The following is a 19,311-nucleotide window of genomic DNA, read 5'->3' as shown; positions in this document are numbered from 1 at the left end:
ATTTAGCTCTTCTGTACCTGATGATGGCTGCTTGTGTTGCAACCAAAACGTCGTACAATATGTTATTTTATTATTTCTTATTAATACCTGACTTTACCGAAAAAAACAAAGAGCAGCTATGCTTTATTTCAGTGTCAAATAATATATACAGTTCATTACACACTACATACAACAACTTAAACAATGAAAATACTGCACGTATATGTTTCATGACTAATAACTACAGTCATAGACATAAAGTATAAAGTGCGATCTGGCGAAAATTTAGTGCAATTCGGCATTCACCAGAGCACCGGTTTGAAGGCTACATCAGCCCAACGATTGACAAGCACAAGTTGTTGTTGTCAAACACAAGTTGTTGTCAAACAAAAGATGTTGTCAAACACAAGTTGTTTAACAATAGCATAGTACACACATCACCCCATGCAGAGTCTTTGATATTGGAGTGGTGAGTGGGGTACAGTAAATGTTGTGGCCGAAACGTCGTGATAATTTTATTTTATTATGTTTAATTTTTTATTATTTTATTATTTCCCTTCTACGCGACTTTGCCGAAAGAACCAAGAAGAGTAAATAGTCACTTTTTTACAGCAGGATATTAATTTTGTCTTTGTATATTTTCTTAAGCGATTTTCATATCGCAATCTATTTAAAACACTAAATATACACAGAACACATTAAAACGTAATCTTATTCAAGAGTTTCCAAAAATAAGTCATTTTAAATAATGATGCGATTATCTGGTGTTTTTGAAAATCCGGCTGCCGGATAATCGATGATCTACTGTATTAACATAATATAATTTAAAATAATATCATTGGTTAGAGTAGGTAATGTGACAATTGTAATTGTATTATTAATTAATAGTGGTCAAAAGTGCTGTAATAAGGGTGGTTAATAACTTAATTGATGAGTGCATTAAAATAAAGTTATAATCGACGTTAAAAATACAACATCATGCTATACTGAGTATCTTTGTGTTTTGTGTCTGTATGTGTGTATATATTTGTTTAGGTGTGCTTATATTAGTGTCTGTGCATCAGGACATTACTCACAGTAACGTCTCCCAACTCCCTTCTCTCCCCAACATCCCGTCCGCTATGAGCTGGAGTCCGCTGTCTCCGATCTCGTTGAGACTCAGCCTAAACCCGGGTGGACGGGAGAAGGGACAGCGCTGACTCACTGAGCCCACGGGAACCGCGGAGTCAAACACGCGGTGAGTGAGGGACACTCACAATGGCGGTGCACGTGACCAGAGCACACACGTTCATGAGCAAAGCTGCTCATTGTTTCATGTATAACACAGAAGCATATGATATTTGTGGCATTCGCGAATATTTTACTCACAATCATCCATTCATTTATACTGCACTGTACCTTTATAATCTGAAACGTGTTTGTGTTTACAAGGGTCTTGTTTTGCAAGACCTCCTCTACAAAAAAAAACAAAGATCCCCCGTGTAGCCTTAACAGACTGTAGGGGCAAGTGTTGTTAGCGTGCACCTACTGTATGAAGGCCAGAACGGCACACGAGGGGGTGGGTGGCCAGCACCACGCCCGACCGCCTTTGTCTCCCCAGTGATGATGTTTACACACCGCACCAGGTACTCATTTGAGGCCGAGTCGACCTAGAGGGAGGCCTAGGTCCGGTTCAGATAATTGGCACCGGTGTTGGCCGTGAGCGGGAATCGAACCCAGGACGCCGGGTTCATAGCCCAGCGTAGCGCTACCCGCTACACTACCGCTCCTCGTCTACAAACCTACATACACACACACACAGGAACTAAAGTAAATAACTCATGAAATAAACTTGAAATTCAAACCAGCAATAGAAACATGGGAATATATAGTTCTCAGCATAGAAAACAAGCAATTACGTAACTCTACAAAAGGAAAATAATTATGTAATGATATAAAAAAACCTTAATCCTGTGAAGCTCGGGCTCGGTGAAGGCGGCGTTTTGGTTGAGGCGGGGCTTAAGCCTCGCTCCGCAGGAGACGACCGCAACCTCAACGCGCTGCACTAGTTGTTCTTATGTAACTAACGCTAACATTTCCACACGTTGAGTTTTATTACACGATTCATGGGAGCATTTCTGTAAATTCGGATTTCCGTAAACCTGGGACTCCCTGCACATACATGCGTATATTAACTAATTTGTCCATGGTGCACTCAGATCACTGGACGAATTGCGCTTCATGAATGTGAATCCTTATTATATGAAGATTGCTTGCATTCATTTTAATGTAAAAAAATACTGTCACATTAAAACTGCAGACTCAAACAGGGGTGTGTAAAAGTGTGTGTGAGTGTGTAGTAACGTGCACGTATTCGTGTATATGCATATTAGTGTATATGTACATGTGAGTGAGTGTGTGTATATTCATATATGAGAGTGTGTACATTAGTGTACATGTAAGATCTAATAAATCTGAAAATCTAAATAGGCACGAGCCTGGATGGTGCTTCTACCCATGACTAACATGCATAACAACAGGTGTTGTAGCCTGCGGAGCTGCGTTATGGCAATGGAACAACATTCATCTCTATGCTCTACACCAACCCACACTGACAAGATTGGTGATGTATGGTCAAATAACCCCCAAGACCTGCATGGTGTGGGAGTGCCTTATCCAGCAGTGGAGTGACCAAAGGCTGCATGCACTGTGTACGTTTGTGTGTGTACATGTCTGTGTGTATATACGAGTGTCTTTGATTGTGTTTAGGGGAATGGTGGGAAAGTTGTTGGCACATTACATTACGAACTAAGTGACCTGGGTTTAATATCTGTAAACAGCATCAGTGGTGAGTGATAAAAGAAAATCTAGGGTGACTCAGCCTTAAATGAGTACCTGGTATGTTGTGTAAACATCAGCAATGGGGAGAAAAAGACAGCCAAGGACGGTGCTGGTCAGGGAAGTGCGATCAGCACTTGCCTCAAAAGTGTGTGCAGGCTCTACGGGGAGATTGTCTTTGTGCTCTAAAGTACAGTGTAATAGTGTGTGCTTGTTCCCTGTCACTGGCTTCACTTTCCCCACCAGTTTATATGGGCTACTTGGGGGATCTTTGTCTCTTTAATACGTTACAACTAAGATTAACACCCATTACCAATCAGCTGTCTCTGTAGTGGTGAGCACAATCACTGACCATGATCCACTGTGAACCAGGGGCTTGAATCGGACACGTGGATCAAACCGTTACCCTCACTCTCCACCGCAGAGTCGCTATCAGGGCTACATTTTCTCAGTGTGGCCTACGGTCACCTCACTTCCTGCACATAGTGTGAGGGCTATCATCGCTAATTAAATGTTGCTGAAGATGATGGAAAACTTTACAGCATCCATGCATATGCATAACTTTTTTTCCTTTTGTACTTTAATGTACAGTGAATGCAGAATTTACTGTGGACCCACCTACTCACTGTACATTTACTCACCCACTCACACTAATTCACTCATTCACAAACCCACTCACACACTAATTCACTCATTCATCAACTCACAAACATCCTCACTTAACTCCACATATTCACTCATCGATCCACCCACCAAGTCACCCACCAACTCAAGCAGGTACGAACTCACTCACTCACTGAACCTTATCCCTCAGTGGATGAGTGGGCGTGGGTATGCGGCTGAAGAGTGAAGGTATGGGCAAGGGTGGGGAATGGGTTATGTAAAAAGTGAAGGCAGGAGCAGATTGGGGGGTTTAAGGGGAGGTATGAGGGGAGGGGTGAGCGTGGCGTGTGGGGAGTGAGGACAATGATGGCAGTGGCAAGGGGAGGAATTTGTCAAAATTTGTGTTCATGCTTGGGCTACGCAAGACCGAGTGTTTACGTGAGAATGGAGTTACATTGTACTGTGTGCACAGTTACTAAGTGAGGATTCTTATAGACAAAGATCTGCCGTATAGCCTTAACAGACTGCTGGGGAAAGTGCTGTTAGGGAGCACCTATGAAGGCCGGCATGGCATATGATGGAGTGGGTGGCCAGTATCACGCCCGGCTGCTTTTGTCTCCCGAGTAGCGATGCTTTACACACCGCACCTGGTACTCAATTGAAACTAAGTTGATATCACACACACACACATGCACACACAATTTGTGAAGTAGTGAAGGCGAGGTGTGCAAGTCTTACAGTAGCTCTTTACATCTGTGCAGTCCAGGCTGAAGCCTCTTCATTTCCTCGGTGCCGATGTCGCAGCCCGACAGATTGAGTGTCTCCACAGGTTCTTCTCGCTGCAGCAGGATCCAGATGGCAGAGCAGTCTGGCAGGTACAGCCTTGTGAATGACAGGTCTATCTCAGTCATGGACCGAGTGGCATCACTCAGGGACTTGCGGTCATGCAGCTCGTGCAAGCAGTGCAGGAGACTGATGAGCCTGTGTCTGTCAACATTCTGAGTCTCCATGCTGTGATTGAGCCACTCGATTATTTCCTTTTGAGAATCAGCAGATGGAGGATCCAAGATACCCTCAAAGAACTTCCATGGAGTGCTTGATGCTAGTCCACAAAAAAAACCTCCGAAACACATCAAACCTCCCATCTTTGCTGTCCTTAATAGCCTTGATGACGTCACTCACTGGCCGTGTTGAATGTGACAGATGCACGGCTATTGCTGCAAAAAATTCCTGCATTGTCAAGTGTGAAAATGAATAAGAACTCCCTTGTTGAATGCCCTCACATGTGAACACTTTGTTGATGAATGTACTTCCTAGTTCAGAAGAACTAACAACACACTCTTCTAGATCTTTTTGGCTGAACATCTGGATGTTTTGCTGAACCCCCTTCAGAGCCATATTGGCAAGAGACTTCCTTGGTTCCGCGGCTGCCACGTCCATGGTGTTTTATGAGCCCACACACGTATTGCGTGAAGAGGTCAGTCATTGATTTGAGGATAATCTCAGAATGATCAGACTTTTGTAAATGTTCCTTCAGTGTAATGGCTGCTATATGGCAGAATGAAGGGTTCTGGGACAATGTATTCACCATTTCATTTTCCTGCAGGAGCTTGAGTGCCGTTTCTGCTAGACTCCTGTCTTGGTAAAATTTGTTTAAGAATGATAGTTTATCGTCGTTGGAAAACCCAGTGATTTCAACAGCTCGATCAAAATTCACTTCACTCAGCTGCTCCATGGCAATGGGTCTGGTCGTTATCAAGACCGAGGCCTTGGGCAAGAGATTTCCATTCACTAGGGCAGCAATGATGGCTTCTACTGTTGCCGTCTTACGTGGATCAGTGCAAGTATTGGCATAGTGAAGGCGCTTTCCAAACTCGTCCAACCCATCCATAACAAAAATGGTTCTCTCTTGGTTTGTGAAAACCTCATCCGCTTTGTTTCCCAAACATGAGTGCATCACAGAAAACAGCTCTGCGAGTGACACCTCTCCAACATCATTTATCTCCCTGAACGTGATGAGCACGATGTGCTCAAAGCATTGTGCAAACACTCTCTCACCTGACAGAAGGCTGTGCACAATGAATTTGCTCAACATGGTTTTACCGCTGCCTGGAGTCCCCACCACAATAACCAGTCGAGGGTGTGTTTTTTTTCCAATGGAACTGATGGGATCAAAGAGCTTCTTGTGAGTCATCCCTTCTCTATGTGCTCTCTCCATCGGCTCCTTGTGCTGTTTGCCTCTCGCTAGTAACTCGTGCTCCTTGGTTTCTTGATGGCGGTAGTAGGGAACCAGAATTGGCTTCAGCATCCTCTCTGACAAAAACACTGCAGGTTCTCCAGGTCGTGCGTCGTAGTCTCGTGTTAATGATGTCAGCTTCAGCAAGAATTCTCTGTAATCCTCACCAGGGTTATCTAAATTCAACAGAAATGATTTAACAAATTAGTTTCATTTATACTAAAAAACATTGCTATAGCAGAAAAATATGATTAAATAAACTATGTAGTTAAAAAAAGCGTAGCGAATTCGTTCACTATGGATAATGCAGCAACATCATGTACATCACGAATTATTGCGTGGAAGTTTTCACGATGCGTATTCTACAAATGCAATTTTTATAAACACTGTACCTTTGTAAAATATTTTTTTTATCATGACAAAAATGTTCCAAACACTTGTCTTGTTTGTTTTGCCTGTGAAAAGATAGTACCACATTTAGCATTACGATGTACATCAGCAATATCAAAAACGAATTCCATCAATTTGGGTGTAAATTTCAATCCTGCCTTGTCCTACAATTATTGATTTTTGTTGTTTAGGATGTTGAATTTAACTTTTTATATTTCACTAGTATTGGGGCTGTGTTTCCTCTCCCATCTCAAGCTGGCCTATATCACGTAGCACGGGGGCTACACTGTGGTGGAGGAGTGCAGTACACCAGGCACGGTCCTCTGCAGGTAGAGAAGATGCAGTGTTTGCTAACTGGCGGAGCCAGTTGTGGGGGGTGGCACGTGCCTCCCCTGATCCGATCGAAATCCTTAATTTCGATCGATAAATCAGCATTTTGCGACCGCCACTGTGTAGCATATTACTATGTGCCAGAGACTCTATGAGATGATAGGACAATAGTCTGAGTCCATAATTGGCAATAAGTAACGGCAAAGCAGTTATAAGTGATTCACATAAGTGTACGCAGTTGCGTATACAGTGCACGACTTCCCTGAAGGGACACCTTCAGCGAGCGCGATGCCGATCACACACGGTTCGAATTCGACCCTCGATCGTTGGCTGCGCCATCGCCGCACACGCGTCGAATAAAAAGCAAGGGACAAGTCTTTACGTAATAACAACTCCTATATAAAAAAAAATTATTGCTGGAGGAGTTACCCCCCTACCTGAAAATCCTGGCTCCGCCATTGTGCTTGCACCTCCACAATAACAGCCACATAAATCACAGAACTCGTAGCATCCCACGTGATGCATCGTAGGTTCACTTGAACTTCAACTAACCTGGCTACTGCATCATCAGCAAGCACTGTGGCATCCCCTAGATTGGGGAGAGTGGAGATTTCCCTAATGACAGATTTGCTCGACATCTTTCATCACAGCTTTTCAAGTTAACATCTAACTCGATGGCTCATAACTTTGATGGTGTTATTTTAATCTCTCCGTAATCTCTCCATAATAAAATACTTGGAGTCATGAGTTAGAGTGGACTTTTTACAAACGATGAGGGCTTAAATATTGACATTTTATTTGGAGGAAGTTTTAACCAATTCAAGTCAGGGTGTAAGAGGAAAGTAGGTTCCGTTATATGAGTCAATGGCAATATAAGGCTGGGTGTCATTAGAAATAGCAGTGATAGTCGATAATAAAAACGTATTTTTTTCTCAAAACGAGGAGATTGTACTGAGAAGAAAAGATGGCACAGGACTGCGCCATGTGGAACACCACAGAATTAGGGCTTCTGAACAGAAGACAGTGCTTGCATGGAAAAATATTAATCAATTCCAGGGGTTGAAGCAGAACCAGGAAATAAGTTTGTCAGACAACACTTGCATCGCCATGAAGATTCAAGAGGATGGAGTGGTGTCAAAAGCAGCCCAAAGGTCAAGAACTAGAAGCAGCATCCATAGTTTAACAGAAATGGTAATTTGCCCTGCATAGGGGAACAGTTTCAATGACATGGCCTTGGTGGAATCCAGATTGTACCAAGTCATGGAGACCATGGCAGCAGATGGGTTTGCTGCCATTGCCAAACATCTTGGGCTTGACACTTGAAAGAGAGCTTCATAGGTCATTACATTATTACAGCTTAAATACCATGTCTGTCTGAAGAGGAGGTAGAAAATCACCATGTTTACGTCTTTTCCAAGGACAGGGAGGTGTAGGATATGACGAATTAATGAATGTTGGGGTCCAGTGTGGATGTAAGTTTTTGATATTTACACACATTTTCATTATCCATCTATCCTTTCCTCCCAATTGCTGATAAATTGTAGTTTCCCTGCTATGGAATGGAATAGAAATGTCCTCCTTCTGAAAGGAATGTTGTCATGCAAGGGTGGTGCAGTTTGCTAATATTAAATGACAATCTCAGTTCAAAGCAATTCCTTCACCTAAACTTGCCAGAGACATGTGAATGGCTATGTGAAGTTTAGCATCACTCACGAGAAGCTGCTCCAGGGATGGCTTTACCCGCAGTTCTGCTCAGATCGACACCGATCACGTTGAGCTGGTGCTCATGCTGTGAGATCCACTGATCCAAGAGAGGGATCTCGGATCTCAGTCGCACGAGCACATCTTCAAGAAATATCATGCAGACTTGTTCTCCCTTTATGAGCACCAGGTTAACCAGAGGCCGTGTTTGCACAACGGGGTCATTCTCGCTGTTAAGAGACGCGTATTCACTGTCCAGGACTATCCCTGTTTGATAGGAATGGTCAAGCACTTCTGAAGACTTCGCCTGGAGGTATTTCTGCAGATTCACTTTGTTGGTTTTAATGATCTCATATGCAGGATCTTTTGATGCCATCACGACAAATGCATCGAGTCACCTGAAGAAAATGAAAACAAACCACGTGTCACCTGTAAGCATAGTCGTGTAATTTTATCCAGGTACAGGGAAGAACAATTATAAAAAAATAAAATGTTGCTACTAAAATCTGAGAGGTCTCGGTTAGGTACAATTGTGACTTTAGGTATTTGATTGTGAATACATTGACTTATTTAAATTGTAATGAAAGCTTAAAATTGTTATTGGAATATATATAAATACATAAAATTGCATCAAAACACTTTAGGCATCTCAAAACACTCTTCAGTGCAAGTATTTGAACATTCACATCAACACAACACTACGATAAAAAAAGTAAAATGTGAACCTAATTCAAAACGCCACACAGTTTTAGCAGATTAAGCAGCTGCGTGACACCACGTGCTCTGCCTCGACCATCGTGATGCCACGCAGAAGGCAAATTGCGTTGTAATGTGCAATGATCGGGATAGCGTCACCTCTAGTTGAGTGACGATTAGAGGGTGGGAGCCAGGTTTGATCTTGGGTAGTCCCTATGTAGTGGGCACTCCCATGCTCTCAATGTATAGGTAGAGGGTGCTCTGAGGTTGTCTAGCAGTGGTATGACGTCACATACCGCGCTCCCAGCAGCGGCTGGCGGGGCCGTTTGTGAGGGGGCCGGGGGAGCCGACAGAGGGAGCCGATTGAGCCAGGGGGCCGACGGGGCCGGGGGAGCCGGGGGGGGGGGGGGGGGCGACAGTGCGAGCAGAGGGAGCCGACACTGACTTTCTCATACATCATACACTGACTCACTCACACCATGCACTGACTCACTCACACATCATGCACTGACTCACTCACACATCATGCACTGACTCGCTCACACATCATGCACTGACTCGCTCATCATGCGCTTACTCACTCACACATCATACACTCGCACAACCACTGACCCATTCACTCATCATACACAGGTTCACTCATCGTGTGCTGGCTCACTCGCACATCATACACTCACTCTGCCGCTGACTTGCTCACACATCATACACTGACTCACTCATCATGCGCTGACTAACACATTGTGCGCTGACTCACACATCATATACTCACTCAACCTAATACTGACTCAATCATCATACGCTGACTCGCACATCATACGTTGACTCGCACATCATACACTCACTCACGCTGCTGCTGACTCACTCACACATCATACACTGGGAGTGTCGTGCTGCCAGCTATGGCTGCAGGTTTTGTCGTACATGTTATGTATATCGTTTATTGTTAATTTTAAAATCACAGTTCCTATGATTACTGCTGTTACATTGTTTTTGTAGCTTTATTTTGGTCTGGTTGTGGTTTAATAGTTTTCTGCAATGTAGATTCATATTTTGTTTGTTGCGGTTGCACCCGACTTAAGAGCCGCATGGCTCACAGGGCTATACCTAATAAATTAAACTTGAATACGCTTCACACAAATGAGTAAACATGACCTTTTGTGGAGGTAGTGTGTTTGTGTGGGGAAGCCAAAACTTAAAGTACACACATGAGGCAGCGTCAATGTTACTATAATGTTCATTATGTTAAATAAATCACTTATACAGGACAGCAGTGGTCCAGGTGTCTGTGCAACCACCTTCCTATGCCTTTGAATCTCCACTTGCACTGTCTCTTAGGAATCCTTGAAAATGAGCGGCACGTTACATCATCATCATCAGCAGCCATTGTCTCTCTACCGCTGGATGAACGCCTCCCTATATTTGTTTAACGTGAGAAATTAATGAAAAAAATTCTTAATTTAACATTTTTTATTAGTATCAATAATAACGAAGCATCTGGTCAGTGAGTATGCACCACGTGCATTTACAACAGCATGCAGAGCATGAGACTATAACGAGTTTTGTACATCATGTTTGTAAACCCAAGTAATCCATTCTTTATTATGAGATATTTATACATTTAACTCTTTGTGTATTGCATTGCTGCAAACTAAATATCTAAACTGTACATATACAGGCCGGTCTGACTTAACCAGCGTTCTTTCTACAAGAATGTGCTATAACAAGCAATATTAATTTATCCCTGGGGTGTCACTATATACGTATGATTTTATGATTAGTCAAATAGTACGAGAAGATAATGCAATAGGGAGAAGGGGGTGAGGGCGTGGGCTCAGTCGCTTTTTCTCTCATACAGCACACATCTCCACAGGAAATGAAAAAAATAACACCTGGCAAATGGATGTACATTGATGTTTACGCCCAAGGCGCAACAACTCTATTCGTTTCACTATCGTACAGCTCCACGCTACACACAGCAGACGCGTGCTCCCTACAGAGGATAAACTGTCGAGCGTCTTCTACGCCGACAGCACGAGCTTCAACACAAACATCCCCCATGTAGCTCCACAGACTGGTGGGTCAAGTGCTGTTAGTGAGCTCCTTTGAAGACCCGCACGCAAAGTGGGGTAGAAATGGCCAGCACCACACCTGGCCACGTTTGTCTCATAGGTTATACTGATTACCCATTGTACCAGGCACTCATTTAATGCAGACACAACCTAGAGGACCCAAAACCAGTGTAGATATCACGTGCTATTGATAACTGTGGCTGAGTTTGTTGTGCAGCATGGCTCGCCACAAACACACATAGGCGATGTACACAAACATACAAGATACAAATGAGAAAAATCTCCCATATCGTTTTTTACATTATTGGGATTAGTTCTGCTAGCGAGCACCTAAGAAGGCCAGTACGGCACATGAAGGGGTGGGTACATAAACACAATAACAATATAAGCCATTCGCCACTCAAAATTGGTGACGTCAACAAAGTGTTTGTGCCAGGCTAAGTGCACATTGAGGTCATGTGGACTGTCGAAGGCTCATGGGCAGTAGGTTACAGGATAGATAAAGGTGTCATGGGTTGAGTGACAGGGATGACTGGCAGATCTAGCACCTGTGCTCCCTACTGTTCCACCTTGCTGCATTTTACTCATTCTGCACTCCGCTCGTTGTTGTGAGCATCACTCCTCCGCCCTCCGTTATTGCTGGAGGCGGACATCCTTCACAAAACTCCTCCAGAGACGCTGATCTTGAAACCACTGGTCGAGCTGTTGGCAAGCCCAAACAGCTCCACCATCCTTCTGTTACACAGCAGTCAAACTCTTGCCTATAGCGATAAGCCCCTTATATCTGGACAAACAGAAGCTGTTTGGGTACACAGTGACTGGGCATTTGGGCTACATGACTCAGCCAATGCTGCCTCACCTGCCTTAGTATCTCACTGATGGGCATTTGTCCAGATCATTCAAGGATCTAAGCTGCTCACATAATCTAGTTTGTTAAGCCCACGGTGGATCGTAGAAAACTTGAATATGCAAAACCAGTGTGGATGTTCCTTTAAAAGGGATCCAAATTTCTCAAATGTAGAGAAGGGAGGGAATATCTGGCTGAGAAGACCCAGAGCTTTACATGGAGCGACAGGCAATGCAGCATTCACAGTGTGTTACGCAGCTGAGATAATTATGTTCAACCGATTCGGAGCATGACCTCTGCTGCCAAACTGGAGCTAGTCACATGCACCCTTTCCAGGTATGGAAAATTGTTCTGCTCTGTCAAAAACTGCCCCACTGCTCATGGGGAGTGGAGGGATGGGAGAATACTATGACACAGAATACCCAGGCAGGTGCTTTGTTTTATGTGGGGATGAACGTAAACCCCATTTCTTAGTAGTACTCTCGAAGTTCAACAAAAGCTTCTCCAGCTCATACTGGATATAATTCTTATGGTGGGGATGGTTGTAATGTGGAGGTGGGCAGTGGTAATGCACGCTCCTGTCTAATGAGGAACCAACAGTTTGGGACAATTTCAAGATTATGTAAACAACGCCGCCAAGACCTGCCCAACAACCTGTTGCAATATTGGAAATGAATGGATTAGTGATTAAACGTGGTGTTTAATTGAAAAAAGAACGTAAAAACTGCTACAAGGGCCTAAGAAGGCAATGCAAAACTCAGATCTGGCATGAACAGAGGGGGCCTGATGGAAAAGCTGCAGCAGTTGAATAATAACTCTCAGTCAAATAAAGGATGACTTTGCAAATTTCAGTCAGCTCAGGGGAGCCTACTTCAATATTTCCTGCGCAATTACAAATGCCAGTGGCAAGCTCCTCAGCAGTTGAAGGCAGAAACTAGCATGCTAGAAGTAATTATGCTCCCAAATGCAGAATCGCTCATCGTCATATCCCTTTGAAGAGCTCATGCAAGCCACAGCAACCAAAGACCCTATACCTTCTGCATTGAGCCATTTGAGTATAAAGTGAGAGGTACCCTAAGAAAAATGAAATAAATCACTAGTATCCAACACTTGCAATATCAGAGCAGAAATGCTGACACCCAGAGGCTCAACTATCATCACATGGGTGAGTAAGATCTTTTAACACACGTGGAGGGCAGGCTTGAAACCAGCTTTCAATGATGCAGCCTTTTTGGTTGGACTGCAGGCAGTCTTACTCGTGCCGTGTCAGTCATAGAAGTTGTTGGACCATACTTATATTTGCCTCAAGCAAGTCTTGACGAACAAAGTGGGGTATAATCGGCTGAGTAGTGTAGTGGAGGCTGTGAAATGAGAAATAATCAATTAGAGTGCCTTTAAAAAGAGCCTCTGTCAAGGTGATGTGCACATCAGTGAGATACAATCATCATTGGGAACAAGGTGGTGTACATTCAGCCTACATTTCTAAAGAGAGAACATACAGTGATGATCACAGGAGAAATCTGTGGATGGTAAGTGACAGGCCCAAATAAATTGCATCAAAAGAAAAGGGAATGAGTGACCTCCGAATGAGTAAAGGTTGATTAGAAGTTCCAACAGGAAGCCTTGGTTGCTGGGCGGAGAATGAGTGAAGGGGAGTAAAGCGAGATGGTAGGGACGATATAGGAGAACATTGGGAGGGGAATGAGATGATGGGAGAGGCAAACAGGAGCATGTCCATGGTGGAACTTGAAGACAGCAAAGGGGATATTGTGCTTGATGCAGAAATTAATCGGATACCAGTGGAGGGATCAAACACGATCACAGCTTTACCAATTAAAAACCAGGCAACAGAAACAATCACGAGTACAGTATTACCAAAGACAAGACTGTCACACTATATAAAGTCCCACTCATTTCATGGATCGTTATTAAACAAAGGTGTCGCTTTAATCGACATTGTGAACTCGGGATGTTACGGGACAATGAGTCCCATAGGCAACGCCACGGGCTGAAGGGCACAGTGGGGGCTATCACTCCCTCGACTGACTGTGCGCGAGTAACAGACTTCAGCCTCTATTGACGATCTCTGTGAACAGGGAGGTGGAAGCCAATAGAGTTCATGTCAACAACAAAAACCGTGACCTTTAAAGAGACAATGGTCCTGTTAAAATACGATTGACAGTACATTACCATTTTTACATGCTTCAGAGTACTATACCCATTTTAGAAGCAGCGTTGCTTTGTAGATTGATTTTGTTACTGATGGAGATAGTAAAAAAAGCATGTGGCAAGATGAGACGTTCATTCGAATCCGTGTTGTCAATGTCCTAGCCCCTTGTCATAGCCCCTAGGCTCGAGCACAAGACACTGATACTATTTTACTCAACACCCACCTCTATAACCCCGCCTAATCGCTCCCCCTCAATCCTGCTATCTCCCCCTCCCCCCATCGCGATGTTATTTATCTTCCAAAAAAATTTCTTCGATAACACCGCTTTGAAATGAAATGTTTATAGTAAGAGACGATTCAGGCAATGGCCCTTTTGTCACAGCACTTCAGTCTCCTCGACTTGTGACATCGGCACCACCCATGAGGAGGCCGCATTTGTTGCACTCCAAGATGGCTTGGTGAACGCCCCTCCCCTCCACTACCCCGACTTTTCCTTGCCGTTTGTCCTTGATACAGATGCTAGTAACACTGGCATTGGAGCTGTTCTGTTTCAAGTTGTCAATGGCGTCGAGAGTGTTATCGCATAAGGAAGCAGAGTGCTGTCTCCGGCTGAACAGCGGTACTGTGTCACACGCTGTTAACTGTTAGCTATCGTGTTTTTCTTGCAACAGTATCTTCCATATTTGTATGGGAGAGACTTTGAGGTGCGCTCGGACCACGCGGTGCTGCAGTACGCGCTGCAGGTTGACCAGCCATCTGGCGAACTTTCACGCTGGTTGGAGGTCCTCCAGGACTACTCTTTTCAGGTTACCTATCGCAAAGGCTCCCATCACACGAACGCGGACGCCCTGTCGCGATTTCCCACGAACGAGAGTTGCGCAAGTTTTTCGGGCTCCGGTCGCTGTAAGCTGCGCAACGAACACTCGCCCCCTACCCTTACGGCATCGGCCGAGGTTGTAACATCTGAGGGGGCTGGGGATCCAGTGGCGCGTGATGCTGTCATTGGATTGGACCACGACAAATGGGGGCGCCTCTAGGTTGAGGACGCTTCCCTGCTTAAATTGCGATGCCGTGTCAGAGAGACTGATGGGGGCGAGGATCAATGGGGTGTTGCCTCTTTCATTCTCAGAGGCGGATTGCTCATGCATTGGGGCGGAGAGATGCGATGTTCTAACATTGTTGTGCCCACCGCCCTGTGGGGTAAGGTCATTTGGGCGGTGCACGAGTGTCTGTTGCACTTGGGTGTGCATAAACTAGCATTGGCCACACGTAAGTCGGATTTCTTCTGGCCTGGCATGGCTGAGGATGCTGCTAATTTGTTGAAGGGGTGTGTGCAGTGCACGCGGTAGAAGCCGCTCGTGGGAATAAATATTTTCTGGTGGGAGTCGAGTATTTCTCATGATGGCCTGTGGCCTGGCCGCTTCCCAAACAGTTGGCGGCAAAGATCACTGAGGCATTCCTCAATGGCTACGTAATTGTAGTGGCATGGTTGAACATGATCGCCACTAATCATAGCCGGCAGTACTAGCTTGTGTCAGTAGGGAGCAGAGGGGAGGCTGAACCTGCTGGATTAATGATGACGGGCCGTTGGCCAAGGCAATCCCTGGGGGAGCATCGTGACCAACGGTCGGGACCCCAGATCCCGGGAAGGGGGCTGGGGAGATGATGTCATTCTCCAGACCCTCGGAGACGGTCCTAGAAGGAAGGCGTGGCCAGGGGCGGAGTGAGCCAGGAGCCTATATATAAGTCAGGTCCCTGAGCGGTCCCAGCAGTTGTTGTCCGGCCGAAGACTGAAGAGCATCCTGGAGCCCTGAAGAGAAGAGCCCAATGGGCAGAGCAGAACCCCTGGCTAGGGTCGGCTCGAGCTTGTACCAGTGAAAGCTCCAGCTGATAACCAGTGAAGACTCAAGGGAAGACTCAAGCCCCAGCAGTATAGATGCCGTGATAGCCAGTGAGAGGCAAGCTAGTCTGGAGGGACTACCTCCATAGAGTATCGGGTGAAAGGGGCCATTACCCCATTGTGTAATAACCTGTTAATGTTATAATAAATGTGTTGCCTCAGAGTAAGCTTCCTCCAGTTTATTACCCACTACATTATGGACAAGAGTGCTCCCGAACGTCTTCTGAACAATCAGGGCAAAACATTTTCTTCAAAATTATTGCAAGAGGTGTGCGTTAGTTGTGAACCAAGAAAGTACGCATGTCACCGCACAATCCGCAGACGGATGGTATGGTTGAGGTGGCTGCACAGGACTCTGACCTCCATGTTGAGTCATCAGGTCAGCGAGAACACGACCCCCTGATTCATGTTCAGTTACAAGCCGCACCTAACAAGGCAAAATCTTAAATCTCTCACTCCGTGTGCTGTACCCTTCAAAAGCTTTCCGAAGTGCGGGAGACTTCCAGGGTAAATTCTGATTCGTGCCGATTGGCCAATGAATGGCTGAGGGGCTTCCGTACTTCAAAAGATGAGTAGGCACCTGGGGACAGAGCTTGGTTGCACTGTCCACAGGTACCGGTGGGTACATCGCCCAATTTGCTCAAACCCTGGAGAGGGCTGGTTGATGTGATTCGGGTCATTCGACTGCAGTGTGTCCAGATCCGCTTGGGGCGGCGGAGTTGGTTTGTACACTCCTCTTGCCCTAAGCCCTTTATTGCTCCCTGTGAGTTTTTTCCTTCTCCACACTGTGGGCGCCGAGGGACAGATGTGTCCGGCGAGCTGGCATGTGTGCCCGTTGAGGTTGATCCTCAGCGGAGTCGTGTGCTTCCTCCCTCAGGTGCCGCGCGCCTGATTTCCCCCGAGCCGCCGCCTGCGCTGTCTTCACTTGATTCGGGAGAGGAGAACCGATCGACCCGGCCTACTGCTCTTCGACTGGACAGTTGCATATTCCCCCTGGGACCTCCAGGGAGAGTGAGCCCACCTCCACTGGAGGCCCAGCCACGAGGACTCGCTCAAAAACTCTTCGGATTTTGTGACACCCATGCACACACACTCCCACACCATCAGTTGCTTGTCACACTCAGTAGGCCATATCGGTTATTGGCTGAACCTAGCCTTTGTTGTGCTTATGGGTATTGTTACACAGTGAGGATGGGAGTTGTTGGTGATGGAGGGGATTCCGTGCATTCGCGTTTTATATTTTCTCGTGTTGTTCTGTACATTTGTAGCTAGTGTATATATTGTATAGGTGGGCTTGGGTATTTATATGCTATTTGTTATTGTTAATTATTGAGGCACACTTAGCGTTTAGTCACTTTTACTCGCTTTTTATCACCTTATTCACTTAAGCAACCATTGGAAAGATGTTCTAAATCATACCAAACATTAAACTAATTTTCAATGGTATTTATCCAAATAGTGACATACCAAACTTTCATAGAAGCTTATTTCACTTCACACCTACATTTGTAAACTCCCCCCCCGCCCCGTGCCGGTCCTCTACGTTCCACTTCACACCCCCTCCCCACCCGTGCCGGTCCTCTTGTGCGTTACGGTCATTTTATGCTAATTCCTTTGTCAAAGTATTTTGTTTCCTCCCACACAGCTTAAAAGGACGGGACCTGGGCTGGACTGTCTTCACTCCAACGCTGTCCTCATGACAGTACGGTCCCCTTCACCTGATGAAGGCCACTTGTGTTGTGGCCGAAACGTCATGATTTTTGTTGTTTTATTTTTTACCTACGTGACTTTACCGAATAGAACCAAAGAGTACGGATCCTTGCAGTCACGAAAGCTTCAAATCTAGAACTTATTCACTTGGTTAGTTTTAAGGGGGAGTTGACAGCCAGGACGGCTGAATGCTACGAATGGGGGGGGGGGGGTAATGTAGTGACATCGGGAATGCCACTGTGTAGTGCCGGCCTGAGAGGCACGGCGTGCGATGTAATTACATCACCGACACCCCATATATGTGGGTGTAGTACCAGCCTTAGTGGGGCTTGGTGAGCGCTGAGTCATGGCGCTGAGTGGCACCACGCGTGGCGTGCAGTGCTGTCCTCTATAGGAGGGGTGTGAAAGTGTCAGCCATGAATGAGGTTAATGTGGGCCATTGCACTCTGGTTGACCCTGGAAGGTACATGACGGGTAAAGTCTACACAGGGGCCCCAAGTTGGGGCTAGTGGGTAGTCACGTGTCAGGGCGAGATCTTGCAATAGGAATTGAGAAGGTAGTCGTGGCCAAGGGCGGAGCCGGCCACGACTGGTGAGCATATAAACCGGGTCCCCAGAGGGACCGGGGTTCAGCTTTGCTGTTGTATTCTGAAAGATCTACATTTAACATCCGTGAAGAGTCACCAACACATGGGCAGGACTCAAGCTGGAGTCCTGCTCGTTGTAGCTATCCCAGAGTGTTAGCGCAGATAGCCTGGTGGTCCACCACCATAGGTTGTTATCTGGTAAAAGGGAAGTTACCCCTTCGTGTTGGTAAAAATAAATTTGTTGCCTCCAAAGAGTATGTCTGCGACTCAATTGAACCGACTTACACAATGGTGCAAAGGTCAGTAAAGTGACCGAGGCCACCAGGAGCTGTACCAGTATACCACATCAGATTAACAAGGGGCTCAGTGGTGGCAACAAGTTATCCCCTTCGCCTGGAATGCAGGAGGTCGTGGGTTCGATTCCAACCCCGACGCCTGGATATTTGGAGTTTGCATATTCTCCCCGTGGTGGCGTGGGTTTTTCTCTGGATCCTCGAGTTTTTTTTCCCTCCACATTTAGAAATATGCGTTTACAGTATTTAGCTGCTACAAATTTCCACGTGATAAGCCACTTCGTTGAGCTATGATTTGTGGCCAGGTTGCTTTTGAAAAACAGCTATATAGATCAGTGGACCTTACTTGGTACAATAAAATAAAAATCTGCCGATTCCTGGAGTTATACTATAGGAAGGCCTGGGTACCCAAGGGACCAGGTTACAGCATCTGTCAGTTCAATGAAAAATCGAATAGCTTAGTGGACTTTGCCTGGTTCATAAAAGAGTGTTTTAGTGTTTAACCTCACGTGACAAACAATAAATCCAACAAACACACCCAGTGCTGAAATGCACTGAAAAACAGTAAATGTACCAGAATGAAGCAGTACACATCTTGTCAAGTTGAATTTATGCAATAAAGATAACTAAAGAAAAATAACCAAATCCACAATTAGATGTGGATGTGATAATAAAGTAAAGCCCTTCTGGATAATGGGCACCCTATGCCCTGTCGGTCGTGTTGATTTTTTACCATATTTCACCACGCTGACTAGTGCGGGTTGGTGAAGCGAGGGGGGCAGAACTGATTCATTTGCCACTCGCCTCTGGATTTAGTCCATGGGTGTGTAGTGATGTGCGCTAAGCACTGTGCAATTGGACGACCCCACATGCCCTGGGCACCCTTTCGCATGAGATATTCAAACTCAATCTATTTTGCAGGTGAAATATTTCTGAAATAAAAATGCAATGAAGGAAAAACAGAGAAACTGCCATGACACGGTG

General features: G+C 45.4%; 1 protein-coding gene across 1 annotated transcript; it reads right to left on the bottom strand.

The window, feature by feature from the left end:
* Positions 1 to 4,649: 4,649 nt before the first annotated feature.
* Positions 4,650 to 8,495, bottom strand: LOC142923018 (NACHT, LRR and PYD domains-containing protein 3-like). Its single transcript, XM_076063953.1, has 3 exons — positions 8,069 to 8,495; positions 6,028 to 6,090; positions 4,650 to 5,811 (listed from the first exon to the last, which is right to left on the bottom strand). Exons 1-3 carry the CDS (start codon positions 8,430 to 8,432, stop codon positions 4,727 to 4,729), a joined length of 1,512 nt encoding a protein of 503 aa, XP_075920068.1. The 5' UTR covers positions 8,433 to 8,495; the 3' UTR covers positions 4,650 to 4,726.
* Positions 8,496 to 19,311: the final 10,816 nt, after the last annotated feature.

The sequence above is a fragment of the Petromyzon marinus genome, unplaced genomic scaffold, assembly GCF_048934315.1.
Source record: "Petromyzon marinus isolate PM22_M1 ecotype Great Lakes invasive population unplaced genomic scaffold, UKy_Petmar_22M1.pri1.0 PM_Scaffold_25, whole genome shotgun sequence".
Classification (NCBI taxonomy): Eukaryota; Metazoa; Chordata; class Hyperoartia; order Petromyzontiformes; family Petromyzontidae; genus Petromyzon; species Petromyzon marinus.
Note: the sequence above shows the minus strand (reverse complement) of the source record. Positions and strands in the feature narration are given on the sequence as shown.